The following is a 17,589-nucleotide window of genomic DNA, read 5'->3' as shown; positions in this document are numbered from 1 at the left end:
CATGTGGGGGTGCGCAAGTCCTAGAACAGCAAAGATCCCTTCTTTGAGGCACATTTTCCCTGAAAGACCCATCAATTAGCCTCGGCTCCAGCCAGCAGTCCGGGAGAGTGCAGCCCTACCCGTTGTGTGCGTGGACTAGTCCGCTGTCCGGTCCGCTCATGGCAAGCGCCAATTCCTCCATGAATGCCTCATGCCAACCTCTCCTCATGTCTCCTCGTGAGTCAGGCTGGGGTACTCTGGATGTGACATTCGGTGAGAGCCCTAGGGATTGTTACACAGCCCTGGCGGTGGTGCTTAAGGCCATCCTCGTGACTAGCCACCAAAAGTTTGTCAAAAACATTTGAGCAGCATTCGAGTTTAGGCACCTTATGAGCACTAGGCGTTCCTGTCTGAAAGCAAAACAGCGGGCGCACATACTAGGCTCATTCTCAGCTACAATCTTTAAAATTGGATTTTTATGCCCAAAATGTGTATACTTTTTAACGTAAACCTAGTAACCGGTAAAAGAAGTTCTGTAATAAACATAGCTTTAAAAAAAAAAAAACAGTCATAGGCAAGACTAGTATTATATTCCCTGTGTGACATTTAATAATTAAATCATGCATGCCTGACTGGGGCCTAGGCAGTCATTACTAAAAAACACCAGTACTGATGACTCCTAAACCAGGAAGAACACTCAACCTCTTAATCTACCCTCCGGATCCCAGTCTGCCAACAGGGAAACGCCTCCTGAATTGGTGGCTCTGATCCCTTAGGTGGACAATGACTGTCTGACTCGTGCTCCCTGGGGGGAGGGGGTGTGTGTCATATCATCTCAGTGACCACCATGCACTGGTCAACATTTAACTTATTACATAACAAATCTATGTCTTGCATTTGTAGTTTCTTCTTAAAGTAAGTTTTCCTTTCTGCAAAATCTTTGGTTTACTCCGCTATTAGCAAATTTGACTGGAAAGTTCTGAGATGGGGGAGGAGAGTCTTTTAAATGCATGTCAGAATGGATACCAGTGAAATGCCTATTCCAGATCTTTAGGAAGAATTTACTTCGGTTATTTCAGACCCAGAGAATGCTGCCCTTGAGTCTTAAGATTCTCTTAGCATCTACACATTCTTAATATTTGGTGAACTTTAACCTTCAATTAAACATAACACTTAAGGTTTCTTTGTAGTAATAATATAGACATGTGTTCTGTATAAAATTTCTATTTCCTTGATTATAAAATCTCAATAGGACTATCACTTTGCCTCTCAAGATTCATGTGGGAGGAGAGGGCCAAATCCGGCCCATTCTGTGCCTATGCAGTCTCCACTCAACTGTTTGGCAAGTAGAGGCAGCCTTTTTTACTTCAAGCTAACTCTGTATGTCAGAGGAGGCAAAAGGACTGCGAAACTTACCGATGTTTTACATTATCCACAGCAAAATTTATTTTTATAGAATTGTATTTGGGAATTAATATAATGTTCATTTTGCTTCTTGATCTAATTTTTGGTACTAAGCAGTGTTGTTGCCTACTGTTGGAGACAAGTTTCATTTTGTTAAACCTAGATTTTAAGCTCATTAAAATAGAGAATTACGTGGATCTGTGAGACTAGCTTCATGTGACTACAAGTGGAGATTAAGATACTGACTGTCGATCTGGTAGAAGGTTGAGAACTTGAAACCGGATCCATGTAGTTTTGAATATGAATTTGATATCTCTGAAAATTAAAAGTGTTGACTTTTGATGACATCACTGCTTAATTGTTGGATTTTTACTAAGAAAGCAAAGAATTGAGTAAAACACCTGACGAAATTTCCATTCTTAGGTCTTTATTTTTGTAGATACCTGTTTCAGAGCATATGTCTGTAAAATAATACAAAGGAAAAGAAATGCTGCTATATACTGCTTTCATTGTAACCACAGCAATATTATATGTGCCCATGGGTGCATGAACTAATTGAGGCAGAGAAGGAGGGAGGGACAACATCCATCTCACTAAGAGACAGATTTTATTAAAATTTTTTGTTTCATAATTATCCAAATTTGTTTTAAAAATTGGGTACTGTCCAGATGATTTTTTAAACACTAAGTTTTGGTCATCTACACGTATTTTTAAATATCAATTTACATACTTTTTTGGTAGAGAAAGGTGGTAGATAATAAAACAGTCAAAAAATATATATCTTACATTAGAATGAAATTCTAAAGCAGAAGTAGAATGCAAACGAGTTCAAGGTCATATAAAATATCTTGCTGTTACCAAATAATTTGATCGTATAATTTATAAATTATGGTACCAAATTCATATTCCAAAAGGGCCAATGTGTGTGTCCATTTTGTTTTTTAAAATGTCATATGGTGGGATTTCCACCCTTGCAACTACTTCAACTAACTACAAAAATATATCAAATGCCAATTTTAAAATGTGTAAGGTTTTAAAAATGCTTTTGGAGTGGACTCTTTCAGGAAAAAGGAATTGGCGGGGCGGGGAGGGGGGGGCTTCCAGCCGCTGTGACAAAGTACACAGGGTGACTCCCCTCCCCACCCGGCCCCGGCCCCGGCCCCGGCCCCGGCCCCGGCCCCACACACGGAGCCCCACCCGCCCAGCCTGCCTCTACTCACTTCTTTTGGAGACATGATTTGCAAAAACACGTTATCGAAGAACCAACGACGAGAATATATTTGTCTACAACAGTTAACTATGACTTGGAGCAACCCTATTTATGTGTCCTGTATTCAAATCAAGGATAGGAGTTCTCAGTTTCTGGTAGGCTCAAACTCTTTGCAACGTCATCACTGGGAAAGTCACATGCAAATTAAGGGATGGCGACTCCTTTTCTGATTGGCTATCGTCACCATCCAATCGGACGGCGCTAGCTCATCTACCTCCGGTTCCTATATAAAGGACTGGCGGCCTGGCAGGCTCGTTGTTTTAGGTTCTGGTTCTTGTATTTTTCACGTCGTATTTGAGAGCTGTCAGGTTGCGGCAAGCAGAAGGATGCTGCGCGCGCGCCAAAGCTAAGTCGCGCTCCGTCTTGCGCAGGCCTTCAGTTTCCTGTGGGTCGCGTTCACCGCTTGCTCCACAAGGGCAACTACTCGGAGCGCGTGGGCGCTGGCGCCCCTGTGTACTTGGCAGCAGTATTGGAATACTTGACAGCCGAGATATTGGAACTGGCAGGTAATGCGGCCCGGGACAATAAGAAAACGCATCATTCTTCACCACCTGCAGCTGGCCATACGCAATTGCGAAGAGCTCAACAAGTTGCTGGGTCGAGTGACCATAGTTCAGGGCGGGTCCTGCCCAACATCCAGGCCGTGCTGCTGCCCGGGAAGACTGAGAGCCACCACAAAGCCAAGGGCAAGGGAAGCTGCGAAGTGGGCGGGGAACGGCCTTGCGCCGAGGGGACTCCGTGACACCAAGGCTCTTTTAAGAGCCACTCACAGTATCGAGAAAATAGCTGCATTAGCGTGTTCTTGTGCGTTACGGGAGAAGGTCGGGCAGCGCCTAGGCCGCCGCAGGCTCCGGGCTTTGCTGCAGGGAGTGCTAGCCGGAAGTGACACCGCCCTTTGCCGAGAGTCTCCCTCCAGCTCGCGGGATTTCAATGCCACCCATCTCGAAGATACCAGTGGTAATTTATAATTCCCCAAAGTGTCAGTTGGTCACATTTAGACATTGAGTATAGACTTTTAATCTGGTGTTAAATACTCGTAATCTTTAGAATTTGCCGTTTCAAGTTATGATAAACTACGGTTTCCATTTAAAATGTGAGTTGAGGTGGTAGTTTGTAGAGATCATAGGTAGAGTCCATCGGAACTACGATCAGATTTATTGGGTTGGAAATTCTAAAATCTTGAGGTTCGTTTCGCTATAGGTGTTTTCGGTATTGAGAGATTTTTAAAGGGGGTATAAACTTTTTAAGGAAACCATAATTGATTAAAGGAATTTATCAATTTGGAATGGTCAAAGAGCCTCTTAAATTGTTAATATCGGAATAAAATAATTTGTACAGAGTTTGATAAGGGAAACTAGTTTTGTGAACTTAGTAAATGTAAAGTGACTATTATTAGGACCAGATGATGTATTTCTGTGGCTGCTTCAGAAGATGACTGTTAACTTCACATTCTGCAGAGATGCCCCTGCAAAATCAGCTGAGAAACGGGAATGTAAATGGCACCTACTTTATGGAGGGGCTAAATGAGTTGCTCCCAGATAATCCCTAAAACAATGCCTGGCACAAAAAAAGACTTTGGCACTTGTTTTTCTTGTCATTATCATTGTTATTGTCATTAATATTATAAGTATAAGCAGTAAGACAATATTCAGAAATATAATTGTTTTACTAAAATTAAGTCTACTAAACCAGGGCTCTCTAGAACCATCTGGAGCTAGCCAGCCATCTGCTACTCTTTAGAACATAGCCCAGCACCACAAAACTATTCCTGCCAAAGACCGATAGGCAATTGGTGTTTGTATGGATGGAAACACCGGACTCTCTGCAGTGTGGGAAGGAAGAAAGTGGGCCCAGCGGCCCAATTTCAGGAAACAAACTGCCAAGGACCATTCTAGACTCCAGTGCCTTCTTGAGCAGCCAGCATGTTCCCAGTGATGGCCTTCAGTTTTCGTGTAAATTTTCGTTCACATGTTGATACCAATATAGGTCATCGTATCCCTCACATTCTATGGAGGTACTGAAGGAAGCCTTTTCTGGGGCAGGGGCTTAGGCATTCCAAACATTAAGATGGAGCTTCAGGTTGTTGATTTAATTTCTCAAGTACGGTGTCGGGAGGGAAGCTGGGAGGTAGAAGATGTACTCAGACACCACTTCCCCTCTCTTCTGTGACTGAGCTGTCCCATATGCAGCCACAAGCCACAAGGGCTACCTAATTTTTCGGTCACCCTAGCCACACTTGGCCAGAGGCTACCACACACTGGACATCACCATCCTTGCAGAAAGTTATTAGACAACTCTAGTCTAAAATCCAATCATATGTCCAAGCTGCCTGCTTCCACAAGACAAGCACTGTGGGGCTCAGCAAGTCTATCCCCAGGTATTGTATACAAGAGCTCCAACAGATGCCCATACACCCATGTTCACAGCATTATTTTTAACATCCCAAGTGTCCCTAACGGATAAACAAAATGTGGTCTATTCAGCCATAAACAATAGTGGTGTTCTGATTCATGCTGCAACATGGATGAATCTCAAAAACTGCTCCGTGAAAAGAAGCTAGATGCAAAAGGCCAGGGTGTGTGATCCCATTTCTAAGGATCGTTTAGAATAAACAAATCCATAGAGATGGAAAGTAGATTAGTGATTGCCAGGAACTGGGGATAGAGGGAGGAATGGGGCGTGACTTTCCTCCTGGGGTAACAAAATGTTTGGGAATTAGGTGATGGATTCACAGCACTGCGAATACACTAAATGCCACTGAATTGTTTACTTTAGATGGTTAGTTTTATGTTATGTGAATTTCACCTCGATTTAAAAAAAGAAAAAAACTAATAGATCATTATGCACTAGAAAGAAGAGGAGATTAGGTGTCTCCATCACTTTATCCAGTAGGTGGTGAGGGGGAAAGACGGACTGGCCTGCCTGCCCAGCACCCCTTGGAGACCACGTGGGAAGAGGGGCATAGAGTCCCTCTGGGTGGCCTTTCCCTGGTCTGCTGCAGCGCATCACACGATCCCTTCACTGGGATTATCTCAGGAGCAATCACTGTACTGAGAAAGATGAAAAAGAATTGGAAGGTGCCAGAGGAAGAATGCAGCCTAGCCAGCCTCAGAAACATCCAGGCCCACTGCAGGTAAAGTGACCCCAGCGTCTGCAAGTCTCAGCTCAGCCCACATCCTGAGGCCCACCTTGCCCCTCTCTTGGGTATGGGTCTGTCTCTAACACTTGTGTTAAATCTAGTTTTTCTTCACTGATGTATCAGTCACTGTGGTCATCAGAACCTATCTGTGTGTTGCTCACCAAGCCTCACCAAGGCTTTGCTTCTCTCTGCCACCACCAGCAAAAACTTTAAAACTGCATATTCTCCTCTGCCCACTGCCCTTCCTCCCAGCAGGTCAGCTAGGTTCCACTGCATCCTACTGTAGTGACCTCACCTTTAGAAACAATAGGTTAAGGATAAGACATGGTACGTGCTAACCACCATGTCTCACTTCTAGTTAGTTATCTGCTAAAAATTTATTAACTAAAGGGATTTACTGGCCGGATCACTGTCTATAGGTACAAAATATTTTAACAATGACACATTCTGCTTCTGTACCCCTGCTTGCTTACCCACCTCTTAGTTATCAGTTAATGAATGGAGGAGATATAGTCTTTTGTGTAAAGATTAAGGATGTGGGGGATGGAATCGAGGGCTTAAAACCTTTGTGCCCCTGCGTCTCGGGGCTGCTCCTTTGCAAGGACAGCCGCTGGCTAATAAACTGTCTCTTGGATTAGAGCACTCAAGTTGGGCCTGGTTATTTCGGTCACAACACTACACAGGTCTCGAGGCAACCAGGTCCTGGCACTTCTGCTTCTCTACTCCCTCACCACCAGCTCCTACTGCCCGTGCTGCCCTTAGGCCTGCTTCTATCACCCACACCCCTGTCCTCAGTTCATTCTCAGCCCCATGTGTAGGCCTCTTTGGGCCATGTCCTTGAAGTTCTGTCTTGGATGACAGATCATCTCAAAATGTTTGGCTGGTACTTCTGAGGGTCAGCGATAGAGCCTGGGTGCCAGGAAAGCTGGTGGTCAATGCACATACTGAAGGCTGGCTCCTGGGTGTTTGGGGCCAGCAGGGGGTTAGCAATGGGTCAGCAGTAAGTCAGTTGAGGTGTTGGGTTAGCTGGGTGCTTGGATTCTTCTCAGTCACTGTGGCTAATTTGGGATTCTTCACACATCCCCAGAGAATAAAAGGTGTCCAGGAACCCCGAGGCACAGTTTGCACGCTGTCACACATGCCCTGTGCTGGAGGTCACTGGACCTGGCCTGTGGAGTAACGGCCACTTCTGAATGCAAGGAGCACAAGGGCATGCTACCGTCCACCACAGGTTCTGTGGCTCAACTGGAGGCATCCTCTTTCTGCATGCCCATCTGAGCCAGGGCTGCAGTAAGGCCCAAACCCTGCCCACACAGCCATCTTCCCAGGAGGCTGGGCTCCAGCTCCTGCTTGGATGTACCTACTGATGGTGTTGGCTGCATCCGGCACAGCCACTTGCCGGCACTCCCCCTGTCTTTCCCGGTTGGGTAAGTGGTCCCGCCATCTGTCTGCAACTCAATTAAGTAAACAAATAAAAGCTGCCTTTGACCTCTCCCTCTCTATCCTTGCCCACAGGGAGACCAGACCAACAGCCAGCCAGGGATAATCAGATACAGGTCCTTCTCTACGTGTCAACTTCTACAACCCTAGTCCTGGATTCCATCTACAGTGGGATGAAGGGTGTGCCCCCCAAAAGATATGTCCCTGTCTTAATGCCTGGCATGTGTGATTTTAACCTCCTTTGGAAAAAATTATACCTTTGCAGGTATAATTCAGTTAAGGATCTTGAGATCAGCCTGTATTCAGCTACAATAATCCAATGACTGGTGTCCTGATAAGAGACAGAAGAGAAGACGCAGAGACACAGAGAGAAGGCCATGTGATAGAAAGCAGAGACCAAGGGGATGCAGCTACAAGCCTGGGGATAACTGGGACACCAGGATCTGCAAGAGGCAGGAAAGACCCTCTCCTGGAACCCCAGAGGAAGCATGATCTCTGGAGGGGGACTTCTGGTACACCCTGATCTCAGACTTCTGGCTCCAGACCCAGAGAGCATACTCCTGTTGTTTCAGACCCCCAGCTTATGCGAATTTGTTACAGCAGCCAGGAAACTCATACACCATCACTTCTTATCTGGGCTAGTAATCTACTACCCACACTACCATATAAGTGAGATGCTCAAAAACTCAGTTCCCCTGCTTGAGAATAAAATCTACAGAAAATCTACCATATCAATAGGCAGAAAATAAAAACAGGAAAAAAATATCTCACTTGATGCAGAAAAAGCATTTGAGAAACTCCAACAGCCATTCATGATTAAAAACACTCAGGAAACTAGGAATAGAAAAAGAAGTCCCTCAGCCTGATAAAGAACTTCTGCAAAATCCTCCCACTAACAACACAATGCTGAAATACAGAATGAGATTGGGAACAAAAGAAGCATGTCCACCCCACCACTCATGCAATGTAGTGCTGGAAGTTCTAGCTAGTTGCAATAGGCAAAATAATAATAATAATAATAGGGAGTGGGGAGGAAGAAGAGGTATACAGATGGGAACAGAAAAAGTAAAATTGTCTCTATTTACAGATGATATGGTTGTCTACATAGAAAATCCCAAGGAATCTATAGAGTAACTCCTAGGACTAATAAATGAATTCGGAAGGTCTCAGATACAAGATCAATACAAAAATCAAGTGCATTTCTACATATAAACAATGAACATGTGAAAACCGAAATTAAAAATACAATACCATGTAATATCACCCCCAAAGAAAATAAAACACTTAGGTATATAAATCTAACAAAACACATACAGGACTTGTCTGCTGAAAAATCGCAAAATGATGATGAAAGAAATCAAAGATCTAAATAAACGGAGAAACGTATTTTATGGATCAGAAGACTCAGTTCTCCCCACACTGGTCTATAGTTCTAACACGATTCCTATCACGGTCCCAGCAAGGCTTCTTGCAGGCACAGATAAGCGTATTCTAAAATTAATATGAAAAGTTGCAGGCCCTGGAATAACTCTTGAAAAAGAAGAATGTAGAAGAATCATCCTACCCAATGTTAAGGCTACCTACAGAAATCGAGACAGTTTGGTATCTCGGGACAGACACAGATGGATGGAAGAAAATAACCCAAAAACACAGAGCCACACGGATATGCACGACTGAGGGTGCTGGAGCAACTGAACGTCCACAGGAGGGAAAGAACCTCTACCTAAAACCTCACATCTTATGCAAAAATTAAAGTGAATCAGGTACTTAACTGGAAAACGTAAAACTACAAAGAAAAATTATAGAAGAAAATCTACAGATTCAGGGCTAGGCAGAGTGCTTGGACTTGACACCAAAAACAAGATCCATAAAAGGAAACATCGATAATTGGGCATCATCAAAATTAAAACTGTTGCCTCATGACAAGGATGAGAAAACAAACCACAGAGAGGAAGGAAATATTTGCAAACCATCGATCTGAAAAAGGACTAGAATCTTGAACATTTGAGGCAGTAGTCCCCAACCTTTTTGGAACCAGGGACCAGTACTCCTATGAGAATCTAATGTCTGATGATCTGAGGTGGAGCTGAGGCGGTGATGCTAGCACTGGGGAGCAGCTGATTCTTCGCTCTCTAGCCTGCTGCTCATCTGCTGTGCGACCTTGTTTCTTAACAGGCCACAAATCAGTACCAGTCTATGGCCCAGGAGTTGGGGAGCCCTGATTTAAGGAACTCTCAAAAAACACCACAGCAAAAAGCACACGCAATTATAGTTCTTAAACAGGCCACGCCTGTCACCTCTCTGTCCCCCACTCACCCCATCATCCCTCTCTCCAGAACTCAGCCTGCCACCTCTTGGAATGGGCACTTTATTGTTTTAGAATATTCATTCAATTCTGCTAAAGACAAGAAAAAGGTGTGTGTGTGGTGGCGGGGGCGGGGACGGCGGGGTGGCTGTGGATGGATGAGTTTCCTAGCAGGTGTTAATATAGAGAAGTAGAGCCTGTGGGTCTTAAAGACGGAAGAAATGAGAGGACCAAGACAGCTCAAGTAACTGCGAGTCATCTGGGCACTAAACTCACACTCACTAGATATACCAGAGGCACTAAATATTCAGAATCACTAAGTACATCAGAGACATTAAGCATTCAGGACCCTGAAGCACTCAGGTAAAAGCCTCAATCTTTCCATGGCAGCAGGAGCCCCCTTCCCCTCACCTATGATTACTGTCTCCTTTCACATGCCAGTGCCGCCTACCCTCTCCTACCTCCAAATCTTGCTTCCCACAATCTCTAGAGCAGACATGGCAGGCTCCCCTCCCTGAGGGTCTCTTGAGTTTCCGCTCAAATCTGCCACCACGTCCTGGGCAACATACCTCAGACCTTGGTGCTTTCTTTCTACTCGGTGTGTAAAAACCTCTACACTCTCTCACCTTTACATGTCACCTTCCTCACTACATGCAAGCTTTTCCTCCCTGTGAATCCCCGTCCCGAACTGCTCAGAGCTGTTCAGGCACTAGTGGGTGCTAAGTGAATACTGAAAAATGAAATGTAAACCACCACCGCCGCCACCCACCCCCTCCCCTCAACACATCACAGGCGCGCGCGCGCACGCACGCACACACACACACACACACACACACACACACACACGGTAGTGATTGGAAAGCCAGTGGGCATGGAAGGAAGAAAACTGAGCTCCAACAGCAACACAGCCAGAGGGCGGAGGGCGTGTGCCACCCAGTGCCCTGGCACTAAGTCACAACCCTACCCGTTCCTTTTCCACAATGGTCAGCGAGCGGATTCCAGCTTTGGTTGGAAATTATCAAGAAAAGAAAACTGAGAACACAAGTACGAGGGCCACCATCCATCGGGTTCCGGGATGCGACGGTTGTTGCAAAGGGACTTTGAAGGCCTGGCCTCTTCAGAGGCCATCCGGGGAGGGAGCGCAGGGCTGTTTTTGCTGAAACGTAAAAATAGGGACGTGGGCTTGATGTCATTTAGAGTCCGAGTCGCCGCTCCAGCTCGCTCTCCGTGTATGTGACGCATGCGGTGGAGGTCCTTGGGTGTGATCGGAACGCGTGGGGCGGAGTGGCGCAGAGGCAGATGGCCTCAGAAACCCACCGTGGGGGCCTGGCGCCTCCGGGGGCGCCATCACCGCAGGACTCTCGGTCTTGGGGTTCTGCGCGATTGAGTGCCCGGGGTACCGGGAGGGAGCACACAAGCAGGAGGATCGGCCGACCCCTGGCGGCAGCGGGGCGGCAGGAGTGCAGAGGTCCATGCATGCGGGCGTTCAGGGCCGCGGAATAAAAGATGAGGGATGAGGTGATATCGCGGTGGGATACAGGGGGCAAGCATGCAGGGATGGAAGAATAAGGGATGCAGTGATATAGGGTGCAGGGCACAGGAGACAGTCCCGAAGCGAACAGTGGGCTCGGAGGCTCAAGCGCGCTGTGCGCCGGCCTCCTACAGAAAGCACCAACGCCCTTGCTGCCGTATTTACACTCAGGCTCGTTTCCGGGTTGGTCAGTTCAAAAGTTCTTGGCCTGACCGAATTGGTGGGGCATTCGCCCTCTTGCCCTGAGGAAGCCGACTGCCATCCTGCTCCCCGCGCGGACCCGCCCCTTCGCTTCTCCTCCGGCTCAGAATCGCGTGTGCGGCTCCGGGTTTTTGCACTCTTGATGTCACTGATTTCTCGGAGGCCGTGCATGCCCTAGATGTAAGGACTTTGGCTAATTCTTCCTGAAAGGACAGCCTTAGGGTTCTCTGGCACACCCATTTCATCATATCATTTTTCTTAAAAAAAAAAAAACCTTCCAGCTTTATTATATTCCCTTTTGTTGAGTCATCTGTGAATGTCCATGGTGAGAGTGTGAACCTGACTGAAACATATGAGTCTACCTGTGGAGGAAGGAATTGAGCTTCGTGTTTACTATATATCCTCAGGGATATGATTAATGGGTAACTAAATAGGTCCCGAGGGAAAATCTGACTAGAGTAGTCTGTGACAGGGACACTGCAGCAACTTCCTCCAAGATCTCCATGCCTTAGATCCCAGGACTTCTAGATAAGCTATGTCACATACCAGTGGGACTTCGCAAATGTTATTAAACGACCTTAACATAGATTATCCTGCATTTCTCAATCTAATCATAGGAGCAGTTGGAGGCTGAGTTGATGGCTCTTGCTGGGTGGGACAGCCTGGAAAGCTTGAAAAGGAATGTGAGTAGGTTCTAGGAGAAAAGATAGCCTGCTGCTCAGTGGGCCAGAAATGGTCCTCATCCTACAGTCACAAGGAACTACCAACAACCTGAGTATGCCTGGGGGCACAATTATCCCCAGAGAGTAAGGCAGCTGTGAAGACACCTTGACTGGAGCCCATGAGACTCAGAGGACCTACCTGAGTCACATGCCTGGTCTCGGGTCTGCAGAACTCAATAAAGGGGTTTTAAGTAGCTATATTGGAGCTAATACATTATGGCAGCAATCAAAAGCTAATATGAAGTCTATTTTAAAGTTAGCTGGGTAGTTTGGATTAATAGGGAGGCTCTTGGAATTTACTTTTGAAATAAGCAGCTCTTTGCAGCTAGTGGACGTAGAGAAGATCTGGGTGCTTTGGACACAAGGTCACTGGGCTCTGCTTCATCCTTCTCCTGTACATCAGCCACACCTACACTAAGTCTTGTAGGTGCAGAAATGTACTTCACTGGAGACAGTACAGGTCCTTGAAAAGGTGGATGGCAAAGCCAGTCTTAATTGTACGGCTTACATTCAGATTAGGCCTTTGATGAATGCAACATCTGATTCAATTCAATGGACCATTTAAATAAGCAGCCACAGCTCAGCTCTCCAATTGGATAAAACAGCTGTGTATGTCAGCCAATCAGAATGCAGATACCCCCAGAAGCCCTTCAACTAGCTCTTGCCAGAAACTCTTGCCATAAGAATGAAGGTGGGTTATTCCCAGGAATGTATATATATAAATTCCTAATCATTACTGGAATTATTTTTACTAATATTGGATAATTATCTTCCTTTAATAAATAGTAAGCTTTTAGTAAAATGTAATAAATTCATGATTCTTTAACCCGTTAAAATAAGTAGTTCTCACACAAACCCTCAGCATCGTGTATGGTGGTGAAACACGTCATTCTTTGAGCAACAAGAAAGTCCTGTGTTACTTTTATTCTGGAATGTTAGAGAATGTAATAAAAGAAACAATTGTTTGAGTATTTAATACCTGGTGTGGACTCTGACTAAAAAAGCTGCTTGCTGAGAAAGGCTTCTGGTAGTTAACCAGGGTCAAAAAACAAACAAAAAAACAAACAAAAAAACACAACCTCCCAGCCATTTCTACACAGGGGCCGCTCACACAAGCACGACTCAGAGAGTAAGCTGCACTAAACTACCTGCCTGCATTGTGTTCTAGCACCTGAGCCAGCCCTTATAAAGAAGTTCTTGGAATAGCATTTCAACCAATAGAATTGAGGCTTTCCCTGTCCAATCAGAGCTGCAGCTATAGTCTCCTGTCAGCATCTTTCTTGACCAATCAGAATGGCTCCATTCTGACCAATCAGGACAGTGCCTTTTGGACCAATCAAAATGTGAGAATTTTGAATCTTCATTTGCATGAAGACAGACCAATCAGGGACCACGGGAATGGAATTCTGGACTTAGTTTTCTTTTTTATTGTGATTGGGTTCTGTTATCACAGCTGAATTTAAAATACTGAGAATGAAACAGAGATAGAACTTGCTAATGGAGCTGACGAGATTGTTGGAGAGCACAGTAGAAGAGAGCCTGGATCAGGTGGACCGACAGACCAGACGTGCCTAGGTAGTAAGGATCTTTTTCTCCAAGGCCCCATCACAGCCATGCAGTTTCACAATTGAGGTGTAGCACTACTAAGCTATTTGCACTGATTAGTTTCCTTTTTTACTGCACTCTCCCTTCTGGTGTTGAATTTGCACCAATGACCATCATTGGAAATCCTAGAGCAGTGTTTTTCTGTAATCTTAGCCTGGGCCAACAGCATCAAGATTGCTCAGAACTTGTTAAGAGTACAGTGTCTTCCATTGAATGAAACTGGTTGAGGCCTAGCCATCTGCTTTGCAAAGACATCCAGGTAGCCCAGTGGATGCTAACATTTGGAGCCATTGCCCTATAGAAATAACCAAAACAAATGAAAGTGTTCACTCAGGAATTCAGCTAAGCACATTTTTCCTGTATCTAAGTAGGAATCAGTAGAAAATATGTGAAAATCTCATTCATTGTAAGAAAGTAAACATAATACCAAAAGAAGTAAATATTATTTTGAGGTAAAAATATAAAATATTGAGAGATTGGTAGAGAATATTTAAATAAAACAGACTTGCTTTTAAAATATTTGAAAAAATCCATTTTTACTTAAATTCATCTGTAAGTACAATGTAATGCCATTTGGACTTTCTTCATTACTTGAAAAAGGTGTAAAGATCTTACAGAACAGGGGTTCTCCAACCCCTGGGAACTGGGCTGCACAGTAGCAGGTAAGGGGTGAGCAGGTGAGCAAAGCTTCATCTGTGTTTGCAACTACTCCCCTGCACCAGCATCACTGCCTCGACTCTACCTCAGATCATCAGGCATTAGTGTCTCATAGGAGCACAGGTCCCTGGTGCCAAAAATGTAGGGGACTACTGCTCTAAAAGGAAATAGGGAAAAGGCCAGAAAATTCTTTAAAAGTATAAGAACTTTCTATATACAAGATTACATCATCTGCAAATAATTTTATTTCTTGCTTTCCAGTGTGGATGTTCTCTTATGCTTAAGCTCTTAGGGACTGTCACCAAACTATTTTTAATCTAGGTTAACAATAGGTTTATAATTTTTTCTGTAAGTATCTCTCCTAAAAGAAAATTCTCTAACTGGCCTATGTTATAGCTTATCTCTTGCAAACATTCAGACATGCTCATAACTGTTAAATGTTTTAAATGAATTAAAGATTTTTAAAGCCCTGAAGAACTGAAAAAAATGTCAGCCCACAGGCAAATTACTGTGAAACTATTTTAAAACATATAAAATTCTACTAATAAATAATTTCCCCAAAATGAAAGCCTTTTTTTCTTCTGAAAATATGTTGCTGTTAAAACAAATGAAGATGACGCACCAAAAAAAATAAGTACAGACAATCGTCACTTATAAATAAGGAAACAGAAATTCCACCTTAAATGTTAGGAGACTGAAATTAAAAGAATGACCATGACAAAATGTAATTTCCTCATAACTCCCAGAGATTTCAATCAGGTCCGCGAAGCCTCCAACTCCTGCAGGACTCAGCGGCCATGCCCGAGAGACGCGAATATGAGAGGCAGGCAGCTGAGCGGAACTCCCCACAGACCAATCAGAATGCATCCTGTCATCACGCCACCCTATGGTCGTCCAATAGGAAAACAGCAACCTCTATAAAAGTGGGCGCTCACAGTATCTTGCGTAGTCGGTGATCGGCAAGGGATTCAGCAGTGAAGATCTTCTTGAAGGCGTTAGGAGACATGGCCCGCACCAAGCAGACGGCTCGCAAATCCACCGGCGGCAAGGCTCCGCGTAAGCAGTTGGCTACTAAAGTAGCTCGCAAGAGCGCGCCAGCTACTGGTGGGGTGAAGAAACCACATCGTTACCGGCCTGGTACGGTAGCTTTACGTGAAATCCGTCGCTATCAGAAATCTACTGAGCTGCTGATCCGCAAACTGCCCTTCCAGCGTCTGGTCCGCGAGATCGCGCAGGATTTCAAAACCGATCTGCGCTTTCAGAGCTCGGCTGTGATGGCTTTGCAGGAGGCATGTGAGGCCTACTTGGTAGGACTCTTCGAGGATACCAACCTGTGTGCTATCCACGCCAAGCGCGTCACCATTATGCCCAAGGATGTCCAGCTGGCACGCCGCATCCGTGGGGAGCGTGCTTAACCCCGGAGCACGCACACGTTGCCTTGCTAGAGTTACTACTACTCACCCCCAAAGGCTCTTTTCAGAGCCACCACATGTTCACAAAAGGTGCTGTAGGGACCTGGGATTCCTCCTCACTGCTTGTATCTCTCTACCCCTTCCCTTAACACCAGAAGTACTGCAGGTTGAGTATGTTAACTTTTTTTTCTTGAGATGGGGAGGTTCCACTGGAAACCCCCAAACCTGGCTTTCGAAAAGGGTTCTTTACTCTGGGAGTTGGTTTAGCGGTGGTGTTCACACACCTGTGAATAGGCTTCCCAAGCCCAGAAAATCAAGGCTGTTAGTGGTGGATGAGGCATAAGACTTAACTGAGAAACCCAACAATCATGCGATTAAACGAACCCAGGAACAGAGCTGAGTTGGAGAACCTGAGTATGGATGTGAGGATGAGTGTAAGGATTTTTTTTTCCCCCTTCTAATGCATAGCAGTGTTTATTAAGGTTTCATTTATGTAATGAATCTCTGCCCAGTAGTGGTGATAACAAAAACCCATCCCTTCTGGATTTGCGCTTTAAAGGTGCTTACAGCCATGTGAAGGCCTATGGATAGTGGTGGTTACAAAGAAATGTGTTCTGCTGGTGGCCCAGTGCTATCAGTCTGAAGCGCTGGGCTTCCCTTCAGCCCAACTTGTTATTAAATAGACTCAAAAGCTTCAATTAAAGTACACGCACAGTGTTGATTAAAAATAGTGTCTTAAATTTTAGAATGTAAGTTGGTGACAAATCTGAAGGGCCACACAAGAAGCCTAGAATGTTCAGGGACAGCCATGTTCTTTGGAGCCATGGCTCTAACGTCAGCTCTAACCATCAATACTAGTCTCCTTTTTAATCAAGTGTGGATGTAGTGCCGTGCTGCGTTTCATGAAGCCCTTGGCAAAGTTTTGCTCAATGTCAGAAACGTACTTGACCTGTGTATCTTACTGTATGGCCTCAAGGAGGAAGGAAATGGAGCAACCAGCTACATTTGGGGAAATGGATGCAGATTATATGTTCTTAACAGGGTAGGCTGGGCAATCACAATAAAACTCTATCTTTCTGTAGGAGACCAAGCCACTGGCAGATCTATCTCATTCTGTTCTTTGTACCCAGAGTAGGGTCTGGCATTGCATGTTCCACCCAACTTTGCTAACTTCTATTTAATGGGTGGGCCAGTGCACAAATAGATGGCGGGGGAGCTGGGAAATTGGGTGACGGGAGCAAATGGTGTCTGAGAACTGGTTGGTCCTCTTGTTGACCTAAGGGTGAGGAACAGAGGACAGAGAAGCAAAGAACAGGGGACCCAGGAAGAAGGTAACTGAAGTCTCTCAGAATGACATAAATAGTCCAGGAAGCCTCTTTAACACACAGCTGTGTCCATGTTGGTCCTCAGGTGAATCTTCTACAAAAAGCCACTCAGACCCAAAGCTGGAGCGGAAGGCCTGAACAGAGCAGGTGGCTGTTGAAGTGAGTCTGTCAACTGGCATCCTTGGGGTGGGCTACAGTCTCTCTAAGGAACATTCCAGCACCTACCCAACATGGCAGCACACAAGAGATGACAACTCGGGAAAAGGAGTCCCATGACCAGAAACACCAGGAGTTCTCTCATGTGTGGTCTGACTGGGATGGCTCAGTGAATATCTAAACACAGAACAAATCAATGCTGTCATCTGAAGTAGAACATAATTGCATGAATGTGATACATGGAAGAGGCATGAGAACTACTCAAATTAACTAAATATTAAACTGGGTTGTATCCCGAGCCTGCTACATGCTGCCTGAAACAGGAACCTGGCTGATGAGCATCCAGCCAAGCCACAGCGACAAGCCATGGGGACCTACAGGAAGATTCTTGCTGAGATTGCCAACAACAACCTCCTTCTGCTGCAGACCCATCCCCAGAAAGG

At 45.1% G+C, this 17,589-nt stretch overlaps 2 protein-coding genes across 2 annotated transcripts; both read left to right on the top strand.

The window, feature by feature from the left end:
• The first annotated feature begins 158 nt into the window (after positions 1–158).
• On the top strand, positions 159–3,395 carry H2AC25 (H2A clustered histone 25). Its single transcript, XM_039880335.1, is given in 4 exon segments — positions 159–252; positions 2,953–3,184; positions 3,186–3,274; positions 3,277–3,395. Coding segments are annotated over 4 exon segments (534 nt in total).
• An 11,762-nt stretch (positions 3,396–15,157) lies between these two features.
• On the top strand, positions 15,158–15,743 carry H3-4 (H3.4 histone, cluster member). The gene has a single exon (XM_039880322.1). It carries the CDS (start codon positions 15,258–15,260, stop codon positions 15,666–15,668), a length of 411 nt encoding a protein of 136 aa, XP_039736256.1. The 5' UTR covers positions 15,158–15,257; the 3' UTR covers positions 15,669–15,743.
• Positions 15,744–17,589: the final 1,846 nt, after the last annotated feature.

This window comes from Pteropus medius, unplaced genomic scaffold (genome assembly GCF_902729225.1).
Source record: "Pteropus medius unplaced genomic scaffold, Ma_sr-lr_union100, whole genome shotgun sequence".
Classification (NCBI taxonomy): domain Eukaryota; kingdom Metazoa; phylum Chordata; class Mammalia; order Chiroptera; family Pteropodidae; genus Pteropus; species Pteropus medius.
This window is presented reverse-complemented; position numbering and strand designations above follow the sequence as displayed.

Bases quoted from the DNA above. Each gene is read 5' to 3' on its own strand.
- H3-4 (XM_039880322.1), top strand. From the start codon at position 15,258: ATGGCCCGCACCAAGCAGACGGCTCGCAAATCCACCGGCGGCAAGGCT.